General features: G+C 47.8%; 1 protein-coding gene across 2 annotated transcripts in view; it reads right to left on the bottom strand.

Annotated features, from left to right (window-relative positions):
- Nucleotides 1-679: 679 nt before the first annotated feature.
- ZNF407 (zinc finger protein 407) overlaps nucleotides 680-19,746 on the bottom strand; it is a 380,413-nt gene continuing 361,346 nt past the window's right edge. For both annotated transcript variants that reach the window (XM_081562834.1, XM_081562833.1), the window contains exon 9: nucleotides 680-3,029. In XM_081562834.1, coding sequence (XP_081418960.1) covers nucleotides 1,708-3,029 — 1,322 coding nt within the window. In that variant the 3' untranslated portion in view covers nucleotides 680-1,707. The remainder of the gene's footprint in view (nucleotides 3,030-19,746) is intronic.

The following is a 19,746-nucleotide window of genomic DNA, read 5'->3' on the forward strand; positions in this document are numbered from 1 at the left end:
GATATTTTCCCACTGAAAATCATCCCCCACCTCCTCTTTTTTTTTTTTCAACATGTACGAGAAGCTTGGAGAGGGGCATCACTTTGTAAAGGTCATCTTCCTCTCGACAAAACACACGGAAGTTGCTGCTGTCACTGTTTGCTGAAGACAGTGTTGAAGAGGAGCGGAACTGCCCTGCCATTTTTAAGAATCGGGGGCAAGTCATACCCAGCTAATTATGAATTGCAGTGTCAAACCTGAGATTTATCTTTTATTTTTATTTCTGGAGGGAGGTGCCTTCAGAAGGGCGGGACCTGGGGCTCTGAGGACGAGGTCAGGGGAGACACAGTGGGTTTAGGCACCCGGCCAAGGCTGGCTTCCAAGCTGACCTCTCAGGGGGCGTGTAAACAGGACTGTGACTGAAACCACAACAATACCATTTTCTCTTCCTTTTTTCCCTTCTGTTCTTCACAATTTTAAGACGCTAACCACGAGAGACTATGTTACTGTCACCAGAGTCTGCCTGGGCCATGGGCCAAACACGGAGCGCACAGCTCCAGGGCACAGAGCGGGCCAGCGGGGCCCAGCACACCCAGTGTGGGCGCAGAGGGCGTGGACGCTGGCCGGTGAGGAGCAAGGCCTCTTCGCGTTTTATGGCTGCCCGTCAGCTGGCTGCTGGAGAGAAAATGTCATTCTTATCTTTCAGTGCCATCCATTTATTTCAAAGAAAAAAGAAACAGAACAAAAACAACCTTTGTGTTTGGGGAAGGGGAGGATTTTACAATTTTGGAAGAGAAGCAATTGAATCAAGAAGCGGGTCACCTGGCTATGAACTCACACCCCCAGTGGAAGGGACCCCACAGCGAGGCACACACAGTCCTGCAGGGGCCAGGGCATGGCTCTCTATCACTGATGTTTGATGCCAGCTCTTTCACATGGACATAAATCACTGATAAATCCTGTGAAAATGATATCAACATTAAGAAACATTTGTTATAAAAGCAAAATATTGATACAAACAGTATTTTTCAGAATGCACATTTAATATAGACTTTATTGTATGAAACTAAGTCAAAATTAGAAGCATTGGGTTTTCTTAACTAAGGTTTATTTTAACAAACGTCAAGGCTTTTCTTAACCATAGGCTTAAGGAGGGATCTTTTAAGCTGAAGCAACCCGGGCAACGACCACACCTACAACGTCTGGAGGAGGAAGGGGGTACCCAAAATGAACAGGCTGCCTTTGGTCTGGGGACGCTGTGATCCTAACATTTCCAGGAAAATGAACAGTAGCAGGCTGCTTCGATGTGGTAATGAAGGTAGCTGCAATTTTTAACCAAACATGTAATAAACTGTTACAATGGGGACATGCTGGACTGCAAGGGCAGCCATGTCTGAAGCCACTCTTCCATAGCTAGGGCAGTCCTTTCACAACTGAAATGGGAAAACATTTGTGGGAACAAAACAGAAAACAACTTAACTTCTCGGCACAATGGATAGAACAGAGGGAAGAGCATCAACAGAAGAACCAAACACTAACCAGACTAGCCTCGGGCGGCCCCGCCCCGCTCCAGGCTGTGCTCCTGCGTGCGTGTCCCTGGTGCCCTGTGCACGCTGCCGGCACAGAGGCATCCCCGGCCCCTCGGACGTGCTCTTTGCTGGCGGGTGCAGGGCACATGGCCTCGTGTGCTGGTCTCTCAGCCCGGCGCCGGGCGGCTGGGCCCTGGCCTCAGGCTTCGTGGATTTCGCTGCTGTCTCTTTGGCTCTGGATGACTGCGGCGGCCGGGGAGCTCTCCTGGGTGTAGATGACCATGCTCGTCAGCTGTTCGGCTCCACCGGGGACCATGGCCCCGGCCTGCAGGAGCTCCTGGGAGCCGGCCGCCTCAATGACGGTGTGCGAGTACACGGCTGGCTCGTCCTGCATGCCAGGAGGCAGCTCGGTCACGATGTAGTGTGTGGCCCCCTCGGGAAAGCCGCCACCGGACTCCTGGACCATGGCCTGCACCAGCTCTTCGGTGACTATGATCTGTGAGATCTCGCCGTCCGCCTCGGCCAGGTCCGCGTGCGGCCCGCGCGCCTCAGCCTCCTGCATGATGATCTGGGAGCCCTCGCGGGCCAGCATGTGCACCGTGCCCTCTTCGTTGACGATGACCTGCGTGACGCCGTCCTTCATCAGCTGGCTGGCCGCAGTCGAGTCGCACACAGCGAACTGCAGCATGCCCTGCACCACCTTCTTGAAGGCCACCTGCGCGCGCTCCTGCGACGCGATCACGGAGGCTGGCCGCACCAGTTGGGTCAGCACCTCCACCGGCTCTGCGGCGGCTGCGCCCTCCGGCCCATCATGGAACACGTGGATCTCTGGGGCCGTGGGCGTGGCTGCCTCCTGCCCCGGCAGCTGCACCAGCATGTCTCTGGGCCCAGCCCTGCCCTTTTCCTCGGCTGCCGCCGGGCCCTCTGCCCCTCCCAGCTCGGTGACTGCGCACAGCAGGGCGTCCAAGGCTGAGGCCGCGTCCAAGGCTGAGGCCGCGTCGGGCGGGGGGACCCCGGCCTCGGCCAGGTCTAGAATCTCCTGCTTGGTCACCTGCTGAATGACGGCCCCGTCGGGACTGAGGGGCTCGTCCACGCCGGGGCCTTCCATTGAGCTGCCCACGACCACCACCTGCGTGGCTCCGTCGGCCAGCGGCTCCGGAAGGCCTGGGTCGGGAGCCCCGCTGCCCCCGTGCGCCCCACTCTGCCCCGAGGCGATGACCTGGCCGTCCTCTGTGATGTGCACCACGCGGGCCACCTGGCCAGCTAGGGCCAGCGTCTGCAGCGTGGCCGCAGCCGTCTCCTCCACGGAGGCGTCCAGGGTGAACTCTCCCTCATAGCCCTGGATGATGATGACCTGCTGGACCGGCTCCGGCGGCACCGCCGGCCTCCTGCTGCTCCGCAGCGGCCTGTCCTTGACCGGAGACTCCTCCGCCAGCGCAGCTGCCATGAACGGGCTGTCTGTCTCCACGAAGGTGGCTCCCTGGCCCTTCAGGCGGCATTCATAGGACTTGGACACGATGCCTAGGGGAGACAAGGAACAGTTAGAGCCTAGAGAAGTGACTTTTAGGATAAGAAGTAAGACAGTTCTTCCAAAGAAGCTTGAAAACCTCAACAGAAGCATCCCCATGACCCATGACTCAGATCCCCTGGCTGCCTGCATTGGGGGGGGGGCTGGGGGGGCTCAGGGCCTCCATGGGTGCTCCCAGCAACACAGAGCAGGGCTGTTCTGTGAGGAGGAGATGCCCGTACCCCTGGCTGACTGTCCAGATACAATCTCAATAGCCATGGTCCCTTTCCAGTTCCTGCAAAAAGAATACGAGGAATCTCCTCAGTCATGGTCATTTCTAACAAGATGCCCAGTAGCTGGTGTTAAGAGCATTTTCCTTTTAACTCAAAGGAAAATCTTTTTTCCATGTCCCAACATTAGCTTACAGTGTATCTGTTTATTCAACAAGAAGAATGAAGGCTTTGCATACTGAATGTATAAACTTGCCCTCGATAAACACCAGCTGTGAGAGTGTAACGCCCTGAGCCGCCTGTCAGGTGCTCAGCTTGGGAGCAGGGTGGCCGGCCTGCCGGGAGCGGGTCCATGGCGGCCGGGCACCCAGCACGTCCGGTCTGGGCTGGTCCCACCGTGTCACTGTGATGTCTGGCCAAGTGCCTGGCACGCAGCCGCCCTTCAAATCGTGGAGAGGACCACCATGCTCAGGCTCTGGGGAAGGACACTCAGCAAGAGGAGCAGAGAGACAGCCGCACACATAGGAACACCCAAGCTCTGCCCCAGGTCTGAGCGGGAAGAGCCTGGGGACAGAGCACCCGGGGCCAGCAGAGGTGGGGTTGGGGGGTGGCCGGGCCAGCTCTTGGGGATCACAGGCTAGGCCGGGAGCAGGCTGTCAGGGTCCCCTCTACAGGAGGCGCTAAGGCATGTGGGCCACAGTTTGTACAGAGAAGACACCTGTTGAGCATTTTTAAACAGCAAAGTTAAGTGAGTGCATCTGTTTGAGAACCATGATGGGCGCCCAGCATTTATTACTGTAAATACTGGCCCTGCGTTCCCTGTGGTGAACTCCCTGTGATTGTTTCATGAGGCGATCAGCCCGAGGGACGAGGGTGTGTGTCAGATGCAGGGGTCTGGACAGAGCAGGGTGGGCAGGGCCAGGGAAAGGGTGTCTGCGGGTGGCAGGCCTTGGCCCACCTGGCCATCCCCGTGCACGGCGCCTGCCCCTGCAGTGTGGACACCCGCTGCCCGTCCAGGGAAGGCAGGGTAGCCCTGAGCTGCTGCTGGGCTGACAGCGTCAAGCCCACCTTTCAGACCCCGGGCTGCGGCCCTCCCTCCCGTTACAGAAAGGGGGCTCTGGCTGCAGAAGCGAGGTGGAGGATGTCGACAGGCGCATGGACACCGGTCCCCCCAGGCCACTTGTGACACAGGCAAGGCTTGTTTAATAACTGGAGAGGGAAAGCTGGGTGAAACCTATAGTCATTTTCATAAAAAAGAGACTATTTAAACAGAGCTCCTATTTTCTCCTTTAAGTTCCTAATTCTCTATTAGTTTCTTATTATCGCCTCCTTCCCTTCTAAGTGGGGACTTCCCTGGTGGCTCAGACGGTAAAGTGTCTGCCTACAATGCGGGAGACCTGGGTTCGATTCTTGGGTTGGGAAGATTCTCTGGAGAAGGAAATGGCAACCCACTCCAGTACTCTTGCCTGGAAAATCCCATGGACGGAGGAGCCTAGTAGGCTACAGTCCATGGGGTCGCAAAGAGTCGAACACGACTGAGCGACTTCACCTCACCTCACCTCCTAAGTGAGTGTCTGCTAAGTTGCTTCAGTCTTTGTGACTCCATAGCCCCCCAGGCTCCTCTGTCCATGGGATTCTCCAGGCAAGCATACCGGAGTGGGTTGCCATTTCCTCCTCCAGGGGATCTTCTCGACCCAGGGATCGAACCCAAGACTCTCACATCTCCTGAACTGGCAGGTGGGATCTTTACCACTAGCGCCTCCTGGGAAGCCCTCTAAGTGAGAGAATGAGCTCTAAACGATCTCAAGTATTTCCTTATCTCAATGGCAACCACATTTAAAATATTTCACTTCACTCTCCCTAATGTAGGTCCTTTTTTAAAGAAGCACATTTTATTCTTACCAAAGGAGAAAAAAGGATTAAGAATTGTTGATTATTGTTGCTAACATCCCTTAAAAATAGGACAACTATTTTGCTTACCGCATTGGTGCCATTCTGTGAGAAAGCGTTTCTTTCAATACAGAGTCCACTTTAAGCAAAGACCCAGGCAAGGCCTGCCTTTCAGCAGGGACAGCAAGTCAGGCCAGATCCACAGAACATGTTTAATTATATTCACCACGAGGACACCTGGGCTCATATGCAGACTGCAGGCCACGGTCCCAGATTGGGAACCACGTGTGAAGTTTTAAAAATGCAAACTCCTGGCATTCAGTGTGCTGCTGGGAAGGGTCACTGGTCAGGATTTTCAGGAAGTCAGGCCACTGCATCCCCCTAACTCCTGAAGCCAGAGGGAGCCTCCCCAAGGCCGGGGTCAGGATCAGAGGGGGCTCTCGTACCCTGTGCTTTAACCTCATCATGTTCTGAATGTCAATCCCCCTAAACTCACTCCTCAAAGAGGGCAGAACTGGGCTCAGTGCAGGAGCAGGAGGCCTACCCAATGGGTGGGGAGCTCCACAGGTTCTGTGTCCATCCCTCCACGCAGGCCTGAGTCTCAGCAGGTGGGGTCACCATCTCTGCCCAGTTTTCCCCCAGCTAGCACCCCCCTGCTTATGTAACTTATATGCAGAGTACATCATGCGAAATGCCAGGCTGGATGAAGCACAAGCTGGAATCAAGATTGCTGGGAGAAATCAATAACCTCAGATATGCAGATGACACCACCCTTATGGCAGAAAGTGAAGAGGAACTAAAGAGCCTCTAGATGAAAGTGAAACAGAGAGTGAAAAAGCTGGCTTAAAACTCAACATTCAAAAAACGAAGACCATGACATCCAGTTCCACCACTTCATGGCAAATAGATAGGAAAACAATGGAAACAGTGACAGACTTTATTTTCTTGGGCTCCAAAATCACTGGAGATGGTGATTGCAGCCATGAAATTAAAAGACGCTTGCTCCTTGGAAGAAAAGCTATGACCAACCTAGACAGCATATTAAAAAGCAAAGTCATTAACTTTGCCGGCAAAGGTCCATCTTGTCAAAGCTATGATTTTTCCAGTAGTCATGTATGGATGAGAGAGTTGGACCATAAAGAAAGCCGAAAGCCAAAGAATTGATGCTTTTGAACTGTGGTGTTGGAGAATACTCTCGAGAGTCCCTTGGACTGCAAGGAGATCCAACCAGTCAATCATAAAGGAAATCAGTCCTAACTATTCATTGGAAGGATGGATGCTGAAGCTCCAATATTTTGGTTACCTGATGTGAAGAACTGACTCATTGGAAAAGACCCCAATGCTGGGAAAGTTTGAAGGCAGAAGGAGAAGGGGGCAACAGAGGATGAGACCATTGGATGGCATCACCGACTTGATGGACATGAGTTTGGGTAGACTCTGGGAGTTGGTGATGGATAGGGAGGCCTGGCGTGCTGCAGTCACATGACTGAGTGACTGAACTGAACTGAGGACCCCCTGATCTTTTGTCTCCTGTCCTTGCCAAGCTCTTCCTGTGCTACCCTTTGGTCCTTCTCCTCCCCTGTACTTTTCTACTTCAAATGGAATTTTCCACATGTCTTCATCACACTCGGAACCTGATCCAGTTGGCTTCTGCCCATTCTTTAATTCCAAGGTCATTTTGTTTATAATTTGGAGGGTGGGGAAAAGAAATATGGATACAAAACATAAAGAAAGCAGCCTTCCAATCACCCTCTCCCATCCCTAACTGATTGAAAAGAGGGCCTACTGCCCTGATGGGGCTTCCCTGGTGGCTCAGGTAAAGAATCTGCCTGCAGTGCAGGAGACCTGGGTTCGATCCTGGGTTGAGAAGATGGCCTGGAGAAGGGAATGGCAACCCACTCCAGTATTCTTGCCTGGGAAATCCTATGGACAGAGGAGCCTGGCAGGCTGCAGTCCATGGGGCCACAGAGAGTTGGACACCGCTCAGTGACTAAATAACACAACTGCCCTGACACTAACAAAGGAGGAACTGCTGTCGCTGGAAGATATGCACACCCCGTCCTTGATGCTCTCTGAGGGAGAGGCTACATGCTTGAGTCCAAGCAACTCCTTCTTTAGTCAGCAGCAGGACTGAAGTTACAGAATTATCCCTCTGAATCCTGGGCAGCACTGATAATGATGCTACTCAGAACTGCTTACTGAATTTATTTGAATCTGGAGGTAGGTTAAGCCACTTCCAGACCATTAAAGTAAACTACGTGGGTAAATACTGCTGTCACCACGGGTGTGACGAAGCTCATCAACACCAGCACCTTCACCTCGGCTCCGCGAGAGCTGGCAACTCCATCACAGTTCATAAATGCGGCCGCAGGTCCAGCTTTGATTCAGCAATTTAATAACTTCGAGTGCTGTCAGTACTGCTTTGAAAAATAGCACCTATAAAATGTAACAGCCTCAATCAGATGGGAAAAGATTCACCCACTGAAGATTCTTCCATTTCGTCCATAATGAATTAATGTTGGGCTGTGTAGAAGTTCAAGTGCCATTTAAACTAATGTGAATCTCTACTGTAACTTTACATTCTAACCCGGCTATGACCAAGAATTTACTGGGCACATCAACTTCAATTTTTGAGATCTTTTGAGTAAATATGAACTGTAAAGCTCAGCAATGCAAATGGCCCAATGGACACAGTATCTGGAACACAGCAAGTTTGAGCCAATTTTATCCACAACTGCTTAGTCACTGTTACTGCTTCAAAACTGCACACATATCTTTAACAAAGCACAGATACTCCACATAATATTTGTATTTCACTTGGCATTTATCAAAGACAGTGTCCGGTTTCAGTATGCTGATAGTAGCTAATCAACAGGGTCTAAACCAGCCCTTTCTGGATCTGTTTCCAATAGGACAGTAAGATTTGTGTAGAAGGTGCAAACGCAGGTAAAATGGGCCTGTTTATGAGATTCCCAACTCACTGCCTGTTTACTTTCATGAGGACAGAGGTATGTTATTGCCTTCTCATAGCCAAATGCATTGAAAGTTTACAACTCACTTGAAATAAAAAGAGTTTTTTGGGTTTTTTTTGGGTGTTTTGGGGGGGCGCTGAGGCTTTGTTTTCAGGGAAATGCTCTTTAATGAGCTCCCTTCTGCAGAAGATCACTGTGGAATGCAGTGCCTCCTGCCTTGTCCCCTTGGAAGGGAATGTCTCTGGCGCTGAGACCATGAGCCCTGCCAGGCTGGAGCGGGGTGGGGGGGCAAGCTGGAGACTCACCCCTGCCCCCCGCAACCGTGCGTGCGGCTCTGCTCTGCCGTCGGCCGAAGCTGCGACTAGGGTTTAGAACCTGGCTGCTTCCTTCCTGTGTGTGTGTTAGTCTTTCGTTACTGTCATCATTTTTTCTCATAGAATAAATACCTTATGCTTTTGTTAAGCTTACATTTAATTAAAATGTACAGAATTTGTGCAGTAAACTCGAATGAAACAAATAAAACAAGGCCCCCTCTCTTGAAGGCATACGTTGTGAATGAAAAATGTCATTACAGACTAAAAAATTTTGCCGTAAACAGGGTCTACAGAGAGAAGTTTCCCCTGTAATGACATCCATAAAATACACAAATGGCACTTTTAGTACCATCCTGAATATGGCATTTTCTGTGCTCTACACACAATCTAAATGGTTTGATCATAGAGCATAATACTCCATTGGGTTTATAGAACAATCAATGTTCCATAAAATGATGTATTTATCCAATAGTAGGCTCAGCAGTTACTGGCGTATGACATCGCAGGACAGAGGCTGGGCTCCTCGCGGCTCACGCGCGGGCTGTAAAACTTGTCTCACCCACTCCAACAACTTCATCTCATCTGCGTCAAGTAATTTGTTGAAGACTCAGCTTGGCTTAAAAAAAAACTTGTAATAAAAATTCATGGAATTTTCAGGAGAATAAAAGCCGATGACAATAGAAAGGTCACATTGTGTCTCCACTAAAGGGGTCAGAGGTCACCAGCAGTTCTAAAACCGAAAGTAGATTTCATGCATCGTGTAGCAGATAAAGATGGCATTAAAAAGACTTGTGCGGCTGAAATGTCGGCTGCGTCAGGGAAGCCTGTGCTAATATCCGACGTGAGCCACTGTGCCGCCACCAGCCAGCATTTATTTTAAATTTCTAAGCTGCTCCTGCAACAGCATTACATGTTTATACACCGCTAGGTTATGTCTCAGACACTGTGTGTGTTTTACCATTTTATATTTTGGGAGGACACTAAGCTTGAAAACGCTACGTTGCCTCACTGTCACAATCAAAGCACCTTGAATATGATGTGATTAAAAAGTAATGCCTTTCATATAAAAATCTGAGGCACATATGACACTGTGATTCTTAAGTCACGTACGGTTTTCCTCAACTTCAGTTTTAAGATGTGATTTTAACAAGAATGTTAAGAAATCATACTTAATGTCTATTAAAATGAAACAATATTAACAGATTATGCTAATGAATTAGAGCCATATTTTAATGTCACAAAAGCTTGTAAGTTTCTCAAGTGAAAGCTGGAAAAATGACAAATTAAAATTCAATGAAATATAACCTTTTAGAAATTGTAAAGCAAGGAATAAATTATTCGTATAATGGCAGTCACCAATAGCCAATCACATTGATATCAGTAACTGCTCTATAACGGATTCATTCTCTGGACAATAATAGTTACTGGTATTCCCGTGATCCTGCAGGAAGGCCCCAGCAGCGCCCCCTGCAGCCCGGCTTGAAGAAGTCTGAGAGGCACAGTCCACGCAGAAAGCTCTGCAGGCTCGCGCCCCTGCAGGAAGCCCCGACCCGGTCCTGCAGGCAGGCGATCACAAACAGTGTGGCCCGTGATCGCAGTGGGCTGTGTACCAAAATGACAACATGTCCATTTCACCATCTTTCTCTTTTCTTCTTTTGGAGAGAGAACAAAGGACGGTCGGTACCTTACGTCTTATTATCTTTAAGGATTAGAAATGCATTTTGGTCAACGTTAATAAAATACACACACAAATTAGAAATACTGAGGTTACTGGAGACACAAAATTGAAATTATCTTCGGATGTTGGCATGCTTGTTAGTGTGACCGCCATACCGGCGGGATGTATTTCAGAGCTCAGGCTTGTGCTGGTCATTCAGAAACCAGCATGCCCTGGCCTAAGGATGTGTTAAACACACCACAACTTGATAAATAAGAGGCACCTTGGTAAGTACCTGCTTTATGCCACAAATAAACACAAAGGTCTGTGTCAGAGAGTTACAATAAAAGTCACTGCTCTGTCCTCAATTTCACAAAGGCCATTGTTTTACAAGAGGAGATGAGGAAAGTTATTATTCCGTAAAAAATTAACTGTAGTCCACATCTTTTCTGAGAGACTCTTTGACCTAAGTTCAAACACAATTTTATAAGCTACCTGTTTAACTGAAGGGAATATGTACAATAAGGCAGGGGGTTTAAGAAACAAAAGCCTTAGTCCTTTTCCCCTCAGTTATCACTAGTACTACACTTAGGACTAGTAGTGGTCAAAGATAATTATATAAGAGCCCTGAAAGAAATTCTAAGACACTCAGGTAAACCATGAATAAATTTTATCTCCAGTTGGAAATACGGGACCAGACAGGTTTCTAACTTTGCGTCTCCACGGGCCTCAGTATTTCCATGGGCACTGAGGAGTGACAAAGGATAAAAGACAATATTTTACGTTTAAAGTCACAGACCCTCAGAGATGCTGTACTGTATCAGACCCTTAGGTACAGATGGTCACTCGCTGCACGGAGATCTAATGGGGGTCACGCAGGCAGACCTCCCTCAGGATGGGACCCCAGCACTTTGGAGATCTGGCTCATGGGGAAGAAGCATGTCATCGTGATTCACAGGGGGATGAAGTGGGACTAGTCAGACGGTGAAGTGCTCTGATCTTAGCCTTTACCAGCCAAGAGCACTCCTAACGCCCATCGGGTTTCCTAACAGAAAGCGCTCAGACGTCTTGAACAAGCTGGGAGGGAGGGGGCTGCCCAGGGTCGTGCCCTTGGCATCCAACGCACGTTCTGGGGGTCGAGGCAGGCCTGGCCGCTGCAGAGGAGCCCATCTGGGACACGCGTGTGCTTCCCGGGAGCCCTGGCATCCAGCCCACCACCCCGAGTCTCCGTCCTCACGCGTGTGTGCCCGTGGCCCGCTGACAAAAGGCAAGCCCCACGCCACACCCTTGCACTTGGGGGTTCAGGGCCTTGGACAAGCGCGGCAAGTTCAGGCTGGTGGCATTTCCGAAGGCCTTCGAAGACTCCAGAGGAACAACAGCCCTGTCTGTTTACTGCAAGGCCATCTCCGTTTGACTTAAAGATGTCAACTCAGACTAGCGCTGACATTCTTTCTGGAGGTACGGCCTCAGAAAATTAGGAAGTCCGATGCCCTTTTCCTGAACGTCCTCTGCCTGTCTTGTAAAACTCCCCATAGAGATAATGCACTATTAGGAGACAAGGCCTATTTTTCAGAAGCTGTAACCGTTACACGCACTTAAAAGGTAAAATCACGCAAGAAGCCCAGTCAATGGCACTGGTGCACCTCCTCTAACACAGCTGAGTTCACAGGCCAATGGCAGATAAAACTGGCCTCCTGTGTGTTTCTGGCAAACCCAAGAAAAGATCACGTTCGTTTTTGTAGGCATGTTCCAACTGCCCGTGTTTCAAAGTATCTTCCTGTCTTTCCTGAGGAGATGAGAGAAAGCGGACGACTGTCTCCATTGCAGACACTTGTGTATGAAGGTAAAGAGCAAACCACTCCTTAGTCACAGCATAGAGGCACCATTAAAATCGAATTTACAGTAGGTAGAACGTGCAGCTGGGCAAAGCTCACTGTTAGTATTTTAATTATCAGGTAGGCTTTTGGAGGCCCAACATCTGCTCATAGCCGAGCGGCAGCAGCTGCTGGTGTAGACTTAAAACAATGCAAGTTTCTTCTCTACGTAGTCAATGAATCATCCGTTCTGGGTACATGGCTGCTACCTTTCCTGTGTGTGAGGGTCCTAAGCATCCACTGAGGGGGTACTGGGTGGAGCCCACCTGCTCCCGAGGATGGGTCTGAGGACTGCAGACACCCTGAGTCTGGGGACCGAGAACATGGGGACACGATGCCCGGCTGTGAGCGGCCGGCACCGGGGCCGTTTCACAGTGAGGACCTGACCACCCAGCTCAGGCACAGGCAGAGCAGACTCCGCCTCAAGGCTGTGAATGTATGAGTGAGCAGGGGCCGTAGATCTGCCCTTCTTGGGGTCCACCAGGCTGATTTCGGGGGGCGACGGGTACTGTCCTGCTCTAAGGCCGGCCTGGCACTCGGGCTTCTCTTCAGTGAGGACAGGACAGAGGTGGGATCAGAGGTGGGGAGACTGCTGGTCAACGTGGAAAAGGACAACGTATTTTCTCCTGAACCAGTGACTTCCACCATCTTTATTTTGAACATCTTCCTAAATATCCAAGTTAAACTCCTCTGTTAAAATTGCAGGGTATCCATATGCCTGGGATAATCAAGGCCAAAACTCATTTGAAAGTATCAAACAAAGTCCAAACTTGGAGGCCTGAACCCTTGCTTTTAAATGAATGGAATGAATGAAAATAAACTTACAGATTACAACACTGAAACATCAGCAGCTGAAACCTCAGTAGCTCTGAGTGCCAGCAGCGTATGAGACTTGATCAGTGAAATATAAGTCAAGGAGGAAGTGCTGTGTCGGGCAGTCTGCAAATCCACCTCAAGTGGACCTCAGAATCATCTGGAATCTGGATCCAGATTCTTATATAGCACATAAAAATATCTCTAGTACTTTACAAGCCAATTAAAAAGGGGAACTATTACACCCATATACATGCAATATCATATCTTGAAGGGAAAGAAAACATATCAATTTAATTCTTCAATATAATGACTGTGCACGAGCAAAATATGTTATTTGCAAATAAGTGCTTGCAAATAGCAGGCTCTCTCATCTTGTCATTTCAAAACAAAGCAAACATTTTAAACGTAATTATAAAAATGTATGAAAATATCCCTGTTGATTTTTTTAACAGCAGAAAATGTCAAGGATTCCCACATCAGCTCATGAGTGCAGCTCTCAAGTTAGAAGTCAAGCTGAGAACTGGATTCCCGTGGGAGAACCAGGAAGTAGCTAGTCGATTCTTTCCGGCGTTGTGCTTTGGGCCAACAGAAGGGCTGGGCTTGGTTGGAAACTGCATGCTTGGCTGCTACCAGCATGGAGGTGGGGTCCATGATAACAAGGGGTGACCTCCCCCAGGCAGTGTGCGTTAGGCTGAAAGGAGATCACAGTTACGGAGAGAGACCAAGGGGACCCTGATAAGCGCAGGAAAGTCAGAGTCAGAGCAGATGACTAGGTGGTCAAGACTGTGGGTCTCAGACAGCAAGTAAGAAGAAGGTGATCAACCATGTGAAATGTCAGAAACACCATTGAGATTAGAAGCAGCTCTCCAGTAGGTAATGTATCACCAGGAACACCATGAAACTTACCCCCCAAACTGAGAGTCACAGGGGTGGTAACTGGACTGAGCCCAGGACAGGGGCGCAGACCTCACTCCGCTGCAGATAAACCTGGACACGTGTCGCTCTAGCTCCACGACTAACATGAGGACACGACCCTGGGGATCTTCCTTGGAGCACACGAGCACTGAGTTATGAATCCTCACATGTGGCATTAATTGGAACACGACACCATTAGTGGCTTCACGAATAGAAAGGAGAAAAGGGAGGTATTCAAAATTTGGAATAACGTTCACAGGAATATGGAAATTCATATGTTTTCCTTCACCCCTATTTATTACTAAATGCCGTCAAGTATTTTCCTGAACAGAAATGTCCCACTCTTTCTCAGAGTCACAAGACAATCAGAATGACAGTACTGAATTAATTCCTCATTTGCTGGCTGAAAGAAACTCGGAGCTGAATTGCCAAAGGGCAGAACCGGGAGAGTGACACCAGGCGTCTCGGCATTTGTGTACGTCCATTTGATTACTGCGCTCTGTGTTACCCTACTGGCCTAGCAGCTGCTGTCTTTCTCTATCTACAGAGCGCCAAGGCACCCGTTAGTAGGCAGTAAGCTTTGAAAAGTATTACTGAATATCTGGAATTCTTAACAGAAATTCCAGGAAGTCAGGTGGATAAATCACAGACATAAAATGAAGGAAAAAAACACCTCCGAGGAAAGCTTCCATTAAAGGCACCTTAGGAAGCTGTGCTAACTGGTGCCAGCCCAGGGTCCAGGGTCCCCCTGAGGAGCCGCCCTTCAACCCCCTGCGCTGGTGCCCAGTGGTGGACAATCCAGCCGCACTTTCTTTTCTTCCAGGTGCTTTGAGTAACTTCTGTCGTCTGGGCCTCCCTCTTACTAGTTGACTCCCATTGTCTGGAACAAACACTGTTGGCTTCCTCTGCTCTTATATCTGACCCTGTCCTGCTAGTGAATCAATGACCATGCATCAACCATGTACACCAGCTTTCCCTACACAGCATACAAGCAATCCCTCAAATTATAAATTAGCCAGCTCACCTCACTGAGCTTAGGTTCTTTCTTAGAAACACATTTTCATCATTCAATTCTTGGTTTTATTGTCCCGTCTTTTGAATTTATTTATACATGTAGATAAATAAATAAATTCAAAACGTGGGATGATAAAAAGGGGCTTCCCTGATAGCTCAGTTGGTAAAGAATCCACCTGCAATGCAGGAGACCCTGGTTAAATTCCTGGGTTGGGAAGATCTGCTGGAGAAGGGATAGGCTACCCACTCCAGTATTCTTGGGCTTCCCTTGTGGCTCAACTGGTAAAGAATCCAACTGCAATGCGGGAGACCTGGGTTCAACCCCTGGGTTGGGAAGATCCCCTGGAGAAGGGAACAGCTACCCACTCCAGTGTTCTGGCCTGGACAATTCCATGGACTGTATAGTCCGTGGGGTTGCAAAGAGTCAGGCACGACTGAGCGACTTTCACTTTCACACATGAAGAATCAGAATCCTAAATATTCTGATATGTTCAAAATTTGCTTGAATTTTGGATATAGCCTTATTAGTAAAGAAGGGTTCACTCCTTTTCAATCTACAAAGACACAGTCATGAACAGAACTTCTCTGGCCCAAACTTAGCTTGGACATACTGAAGGTCAAGAGGGCAAGGGGCATTTGGGAGGAAAAACAGTAAACCCTGATAAGAGATTTTTTGGCTTAAACCTTCACAGAACATGTGGACCTAAAGAGAGAGAAACTGTCTAATTAGGTTTAACTTCAACACCATGAAAATACAAAGGAAGAGAGGCCAACAGTGCCCGGGTTCTCTGCAGGGCTGCCCAGGGCTTGGGACAGGGCAGATCTTGAGTCCTGGTGGGTGGGGGTGGGGGGGCGGGGATCTGCTGTGCTGACATCGGGGTGCTGTGGACTGGCTTGGCTTTCTAACCACTGGATGACAAGTGGATGCAACAGATGTGTCAGAAGGATGAAATGCTCCCTGGGAACACCCAGATATGAGGCAGAGGGGAGTGAGGCAGTGCGAGCTGAGTGGGCAGAGAGCTCTGCAGCGGCTCAGCTTCCATACGCCTTTCTGGGAAGGCCCAGGGCTCTCGGTACCTGGTTCAAAACCCAGAATCAGACGCTCTCAGCTTCTCCTTGCCGGAGAACCCTGTGATTCCAGGATAAGCTGGTACTCTTGGGGCCATCTGAGTAATCTGACCTCCACCACTGTCCAGTCTACAGAAAATGCATCAAATCATTGGTCTTCTATTGCTGTCTTAAAAAAAAAATGATGTAGTACAGTCAGTCCTTTCCTGTTAAGATATGAATCATAAACATTCTCTTAAATATCTGACGCACCTCCACCTCCACAATACAGTAGTTGATTGAGTTATTTAGATTTGGAAATTAATGGGCTGATGGTAGCATTACAGCTCAGATGGATTTACAGTTATCATATTTGGCCCAGTGTGATTTCAAATCAGAATTCTGATTGTTTGAATGAAAATTCAGAAATATTAAAAAGAAGCCATGTTAAAACTGGCTGGTTTATCACATGCAAATACTGTGCATTAAGATGGGAAACACCCATTCAGGAAGATAATGAAAAATGGACATCAATGTAATAAAATAACACATTGATGGATTCTGAGACTTACAAAGCAGTGGGTTTCTTCCTTCTTCTTAAAAGGAAGAAATGTTCATCCAACCCCACCCCAATTCATATTTGACCTGCAATCCAGCAACAAAGCCCTGTGGTCTGTCAGCACAAAACCTTATAAAATGGCTCAAGATTTTTAACATTCAAGTTTCCATTTTTTAAAAAGAAGAGAGTATGGGGTGACAAATATTATAGCTGAGAACAAACAGTGTGCAGCAAAAAAAGCAGCGGATCAATGAATGCCCCTGACTCTGGCGCTCATAAAACAGCCACATGAACAGCACCACGGAGAACAAAAGACGATGATGATAAAATTGGTGCTCTTGTTTCATAAGGCTGGCACAGATGGGCCTGGCAGGTTTCGTGTTTCATTTTCATGAAACTTCAGCCACATTTCCAGGGCAACATATCCACTGTTTGGAGGCAAAGGGTCTCTGTGTAGGAGGCCAATGGCCTGCCAATGATTCTGCTTAATGCCCCAACTTAAGCCAGAAAAAGGAATTTAAATGCTCAGCTAGGTTGAGTGTTAATAATCCTATACAACAAGGTAAACTCAATGATTCAGTTACTAACATGAATTTTAATTAAAATGAGTCACGTTTAATTCCCAGTTAGACATGAAGTACTAATATAAAACTTTCTGCTGAGATGATCATAGCTATGCATTCTACATGTACACAGACTATTTTCCTAGTCTAGCTGAAAAAAACTGTCACCCCTCGTTCATACACACATTGCTGATACTATATTCTTTTACTCTAAAATAATATCCTAGAAGAAAGTCTTTGCTCTAATGGGATTTACACCAGTATGTTCGGCCTGAGTGTTGAGTGTAGCAGTAACTAGGGTAAGAACCTAGAAGACTCTGATACACAAATACAATCTTTAGTCTTGGCCCAAAACATTAAATACGTGGTGATCTTCAGAAGAAAGTAAGAAATTTTAAACACCACATGTAACAAAAAATCATAGTTCCCCCCCAAAATAGTCAAATATCATATGGTTTTAGTCACATCTGGCATATTTATATAATTTACTCACAATAAAATTAATATACAACCAATATATTTATTTCACATCACCTATCTTAAACTTACCAATGAAAATCTCATTGTCACTATCAATTGTCAAATTTTAGAAAAGCGCCATGTGTATGAGATAGGAACAAGGCTATTTTAAATTCAGATCCACTTCCTCATCAAGATTCCTGAGGGCTGTTCCTAACAGTGGAAGAAGACAAAAGGAGACATAACACCAGCAAACACCAAGCCAAGCAAACCAAACCAGTCTGAACAAAGCCCAAAGTAATAGGACATGTGAGCAATACGGCATCTTCCAGTGGCTTCCTGAAGTCAAGGCCAGAACTATCAAGGAATCTAGTTCTGGAGGTCTTGTCCCCTTATATTAATAAAACAAGACAAAACAAAACAGAGCAGAACAAAACACCCTTCCATGAAGCTGTATGTAAACAAGTTAATTTTGTGTACTTGTTCAAATGGCAAGACATAATTTTCCCCAAGATGCCACTATACCTTCCTAAAAATGGATCTCATACCAGTTCCATAATTATGAAAACAAAGGCTCTAGGGATGTTAGGAAAGGCTAACTGCTCTCATCAGCTAGGACGTTTTCAATAGTATTTTGTATTTTGGCCACAGGGATCAAAATCTTATGCTGACCATCTATATTTGCATATTTCTCAGTCGGACACGACTGAGCGACTGAACTGAATTGAACTGAACAGTAGCTTTTTACAGAAGTGTATTCCCCATTTAGGAAAAGGAGTATATCAAGGCTGTATATTGTCACTCTGCTTATTTAATTTATATGCAGAGTACATCATGAGAAACGCTGGGCTGGATGAAGCACATGCTGGAATCAAGATTGCTGGGAGAAATATCAATAACCTCAGATATGCAGATGACACCACCCTTATGGCAGAAAATGAAGAACTAAAGAGCCTCTTGCTGAAAGTGAAAGAGGAGAGTGAAAAAGTTGGCTTAAAGCTCAACATTCAGAAAACTAAGATCATGGCATCTGGTCCCATCACTTCATGGCAAATAGACAGGGAAACGGTGGAAAACAGGGGCTGACTTTATTTTTTGGGGCTCCAAAATCACTGCAGATGGTGATTGCAGCCATGAAATTAAAAGACACTTACTCCTTGGAAGGAAAGTTATGACCAACCTAGACAGCATATTAAAAAGCAGAGACATTGCTTTACCAACAAAGGTCAGTCTGGTCAAAGCTATGGTTTTTCCAGTGAGTGAGTGAGTGAAGCCGCTCAGTCGTTTCCGACTCTTTGAGACCCCATGGACTGTAGCCTACCACGCTCCTCTGTCCATGGAATTCTCCAGGCAAGAGTCCTGGAGTGGGTTGCTGTTTCCTTCTCCAGAGGATCTTCCCGACTCAGGGATCAAACCTGGGTCCTCCCGCATTGTAGGCAGATGCTTTACCATCTGAGCCACCAGGGTTTTTCCAGTAGTCATGTATGGATTTGAGAGTTGGACTATAAAGAAAGCTGAGTGCCGAAGAATTGCTGCTTTTGAACTGTGGTGTTGGAGAAGACTCTTGAGAGTCCCTTGTACTGCAAGGAGATCCAACCAGTCCATCCTAAAGGAAATCAGTCCTGAATATTCATTGGAAGGACTGATGTTGAAGCTGAAACTCCAATACTTTGGCCACCTGATGCAAAGAACTGACTCTCTTGAAAAGACCCGGATGCTGGGAAAGACTGAGGGCAGGAGGAGAAAGGGACAACAGAGGATGAGATGGTTACATCACCGACTCAATGGACATGAGCTTTAGTAAACTCCTGGAGTTGGTGATGGACAGGGAGGCCTGGCATGCTGCAGTCCATGGGGTTGCAAAGAGTCGGACATGACTGAATGACTGAACTGAACTGAATGTCCAAAATAAACCTAGCAGTTTGGCAAATTATAAAAATTGTCATTTATTATTAAATCGGCTGGCTCCCCTGCAAATATTTCTCTGTACTGATCTCTGTCAAGTATATATACTTAGGGAGAGGTTGGACTTACTTCAAGATGCAGGGCATTTGCCTTGGCAAGTTAATAATTTTAACCAACAGCTCAGGTAAAGCCACAGGGGCAGCTTATCAAATCTGATCATAACAGGATGTTATGGCTGCCAGAGGGAATCCCACTTTGGTCACTTTAAGAAGATCCAGTGTTTGCAAAGGAGAGCGCTACACTCAGTGCCAGGAACCATGTTTGAATGGAGGGCCACAGATGGAACTCATCTACTCGGAAGTGATGTAGGAGGCAGAGCTTCTCTGTCCAGAAGCCACAGCACAGGAATGGTTGGGGGTGGGGAGGGACTGAGCAGGCTGGCCTGGCAAACCTAGATTCGGGGGGTGGAAAAAAGGACATAAGAACAGTCTCCAAGAATCTGGCAGGTCGCATGCA

Source organism: Giraffa tippelskirchi, chromosome 14, assembly GCF_054371585.1.
Source record: "Giraffa tippelskirchi isolate mGirTip1 chromosome 14, T2T-mGirTip1v1.2.pri, whole genome shotgun sequence".
Classification (NCBI taxonomy): Eukaryota; Metazoa; Chordata; class Mammalia; order Artiodactyla; family Giraffidae; genus Giraffa; species Giraffa tippelskirchi.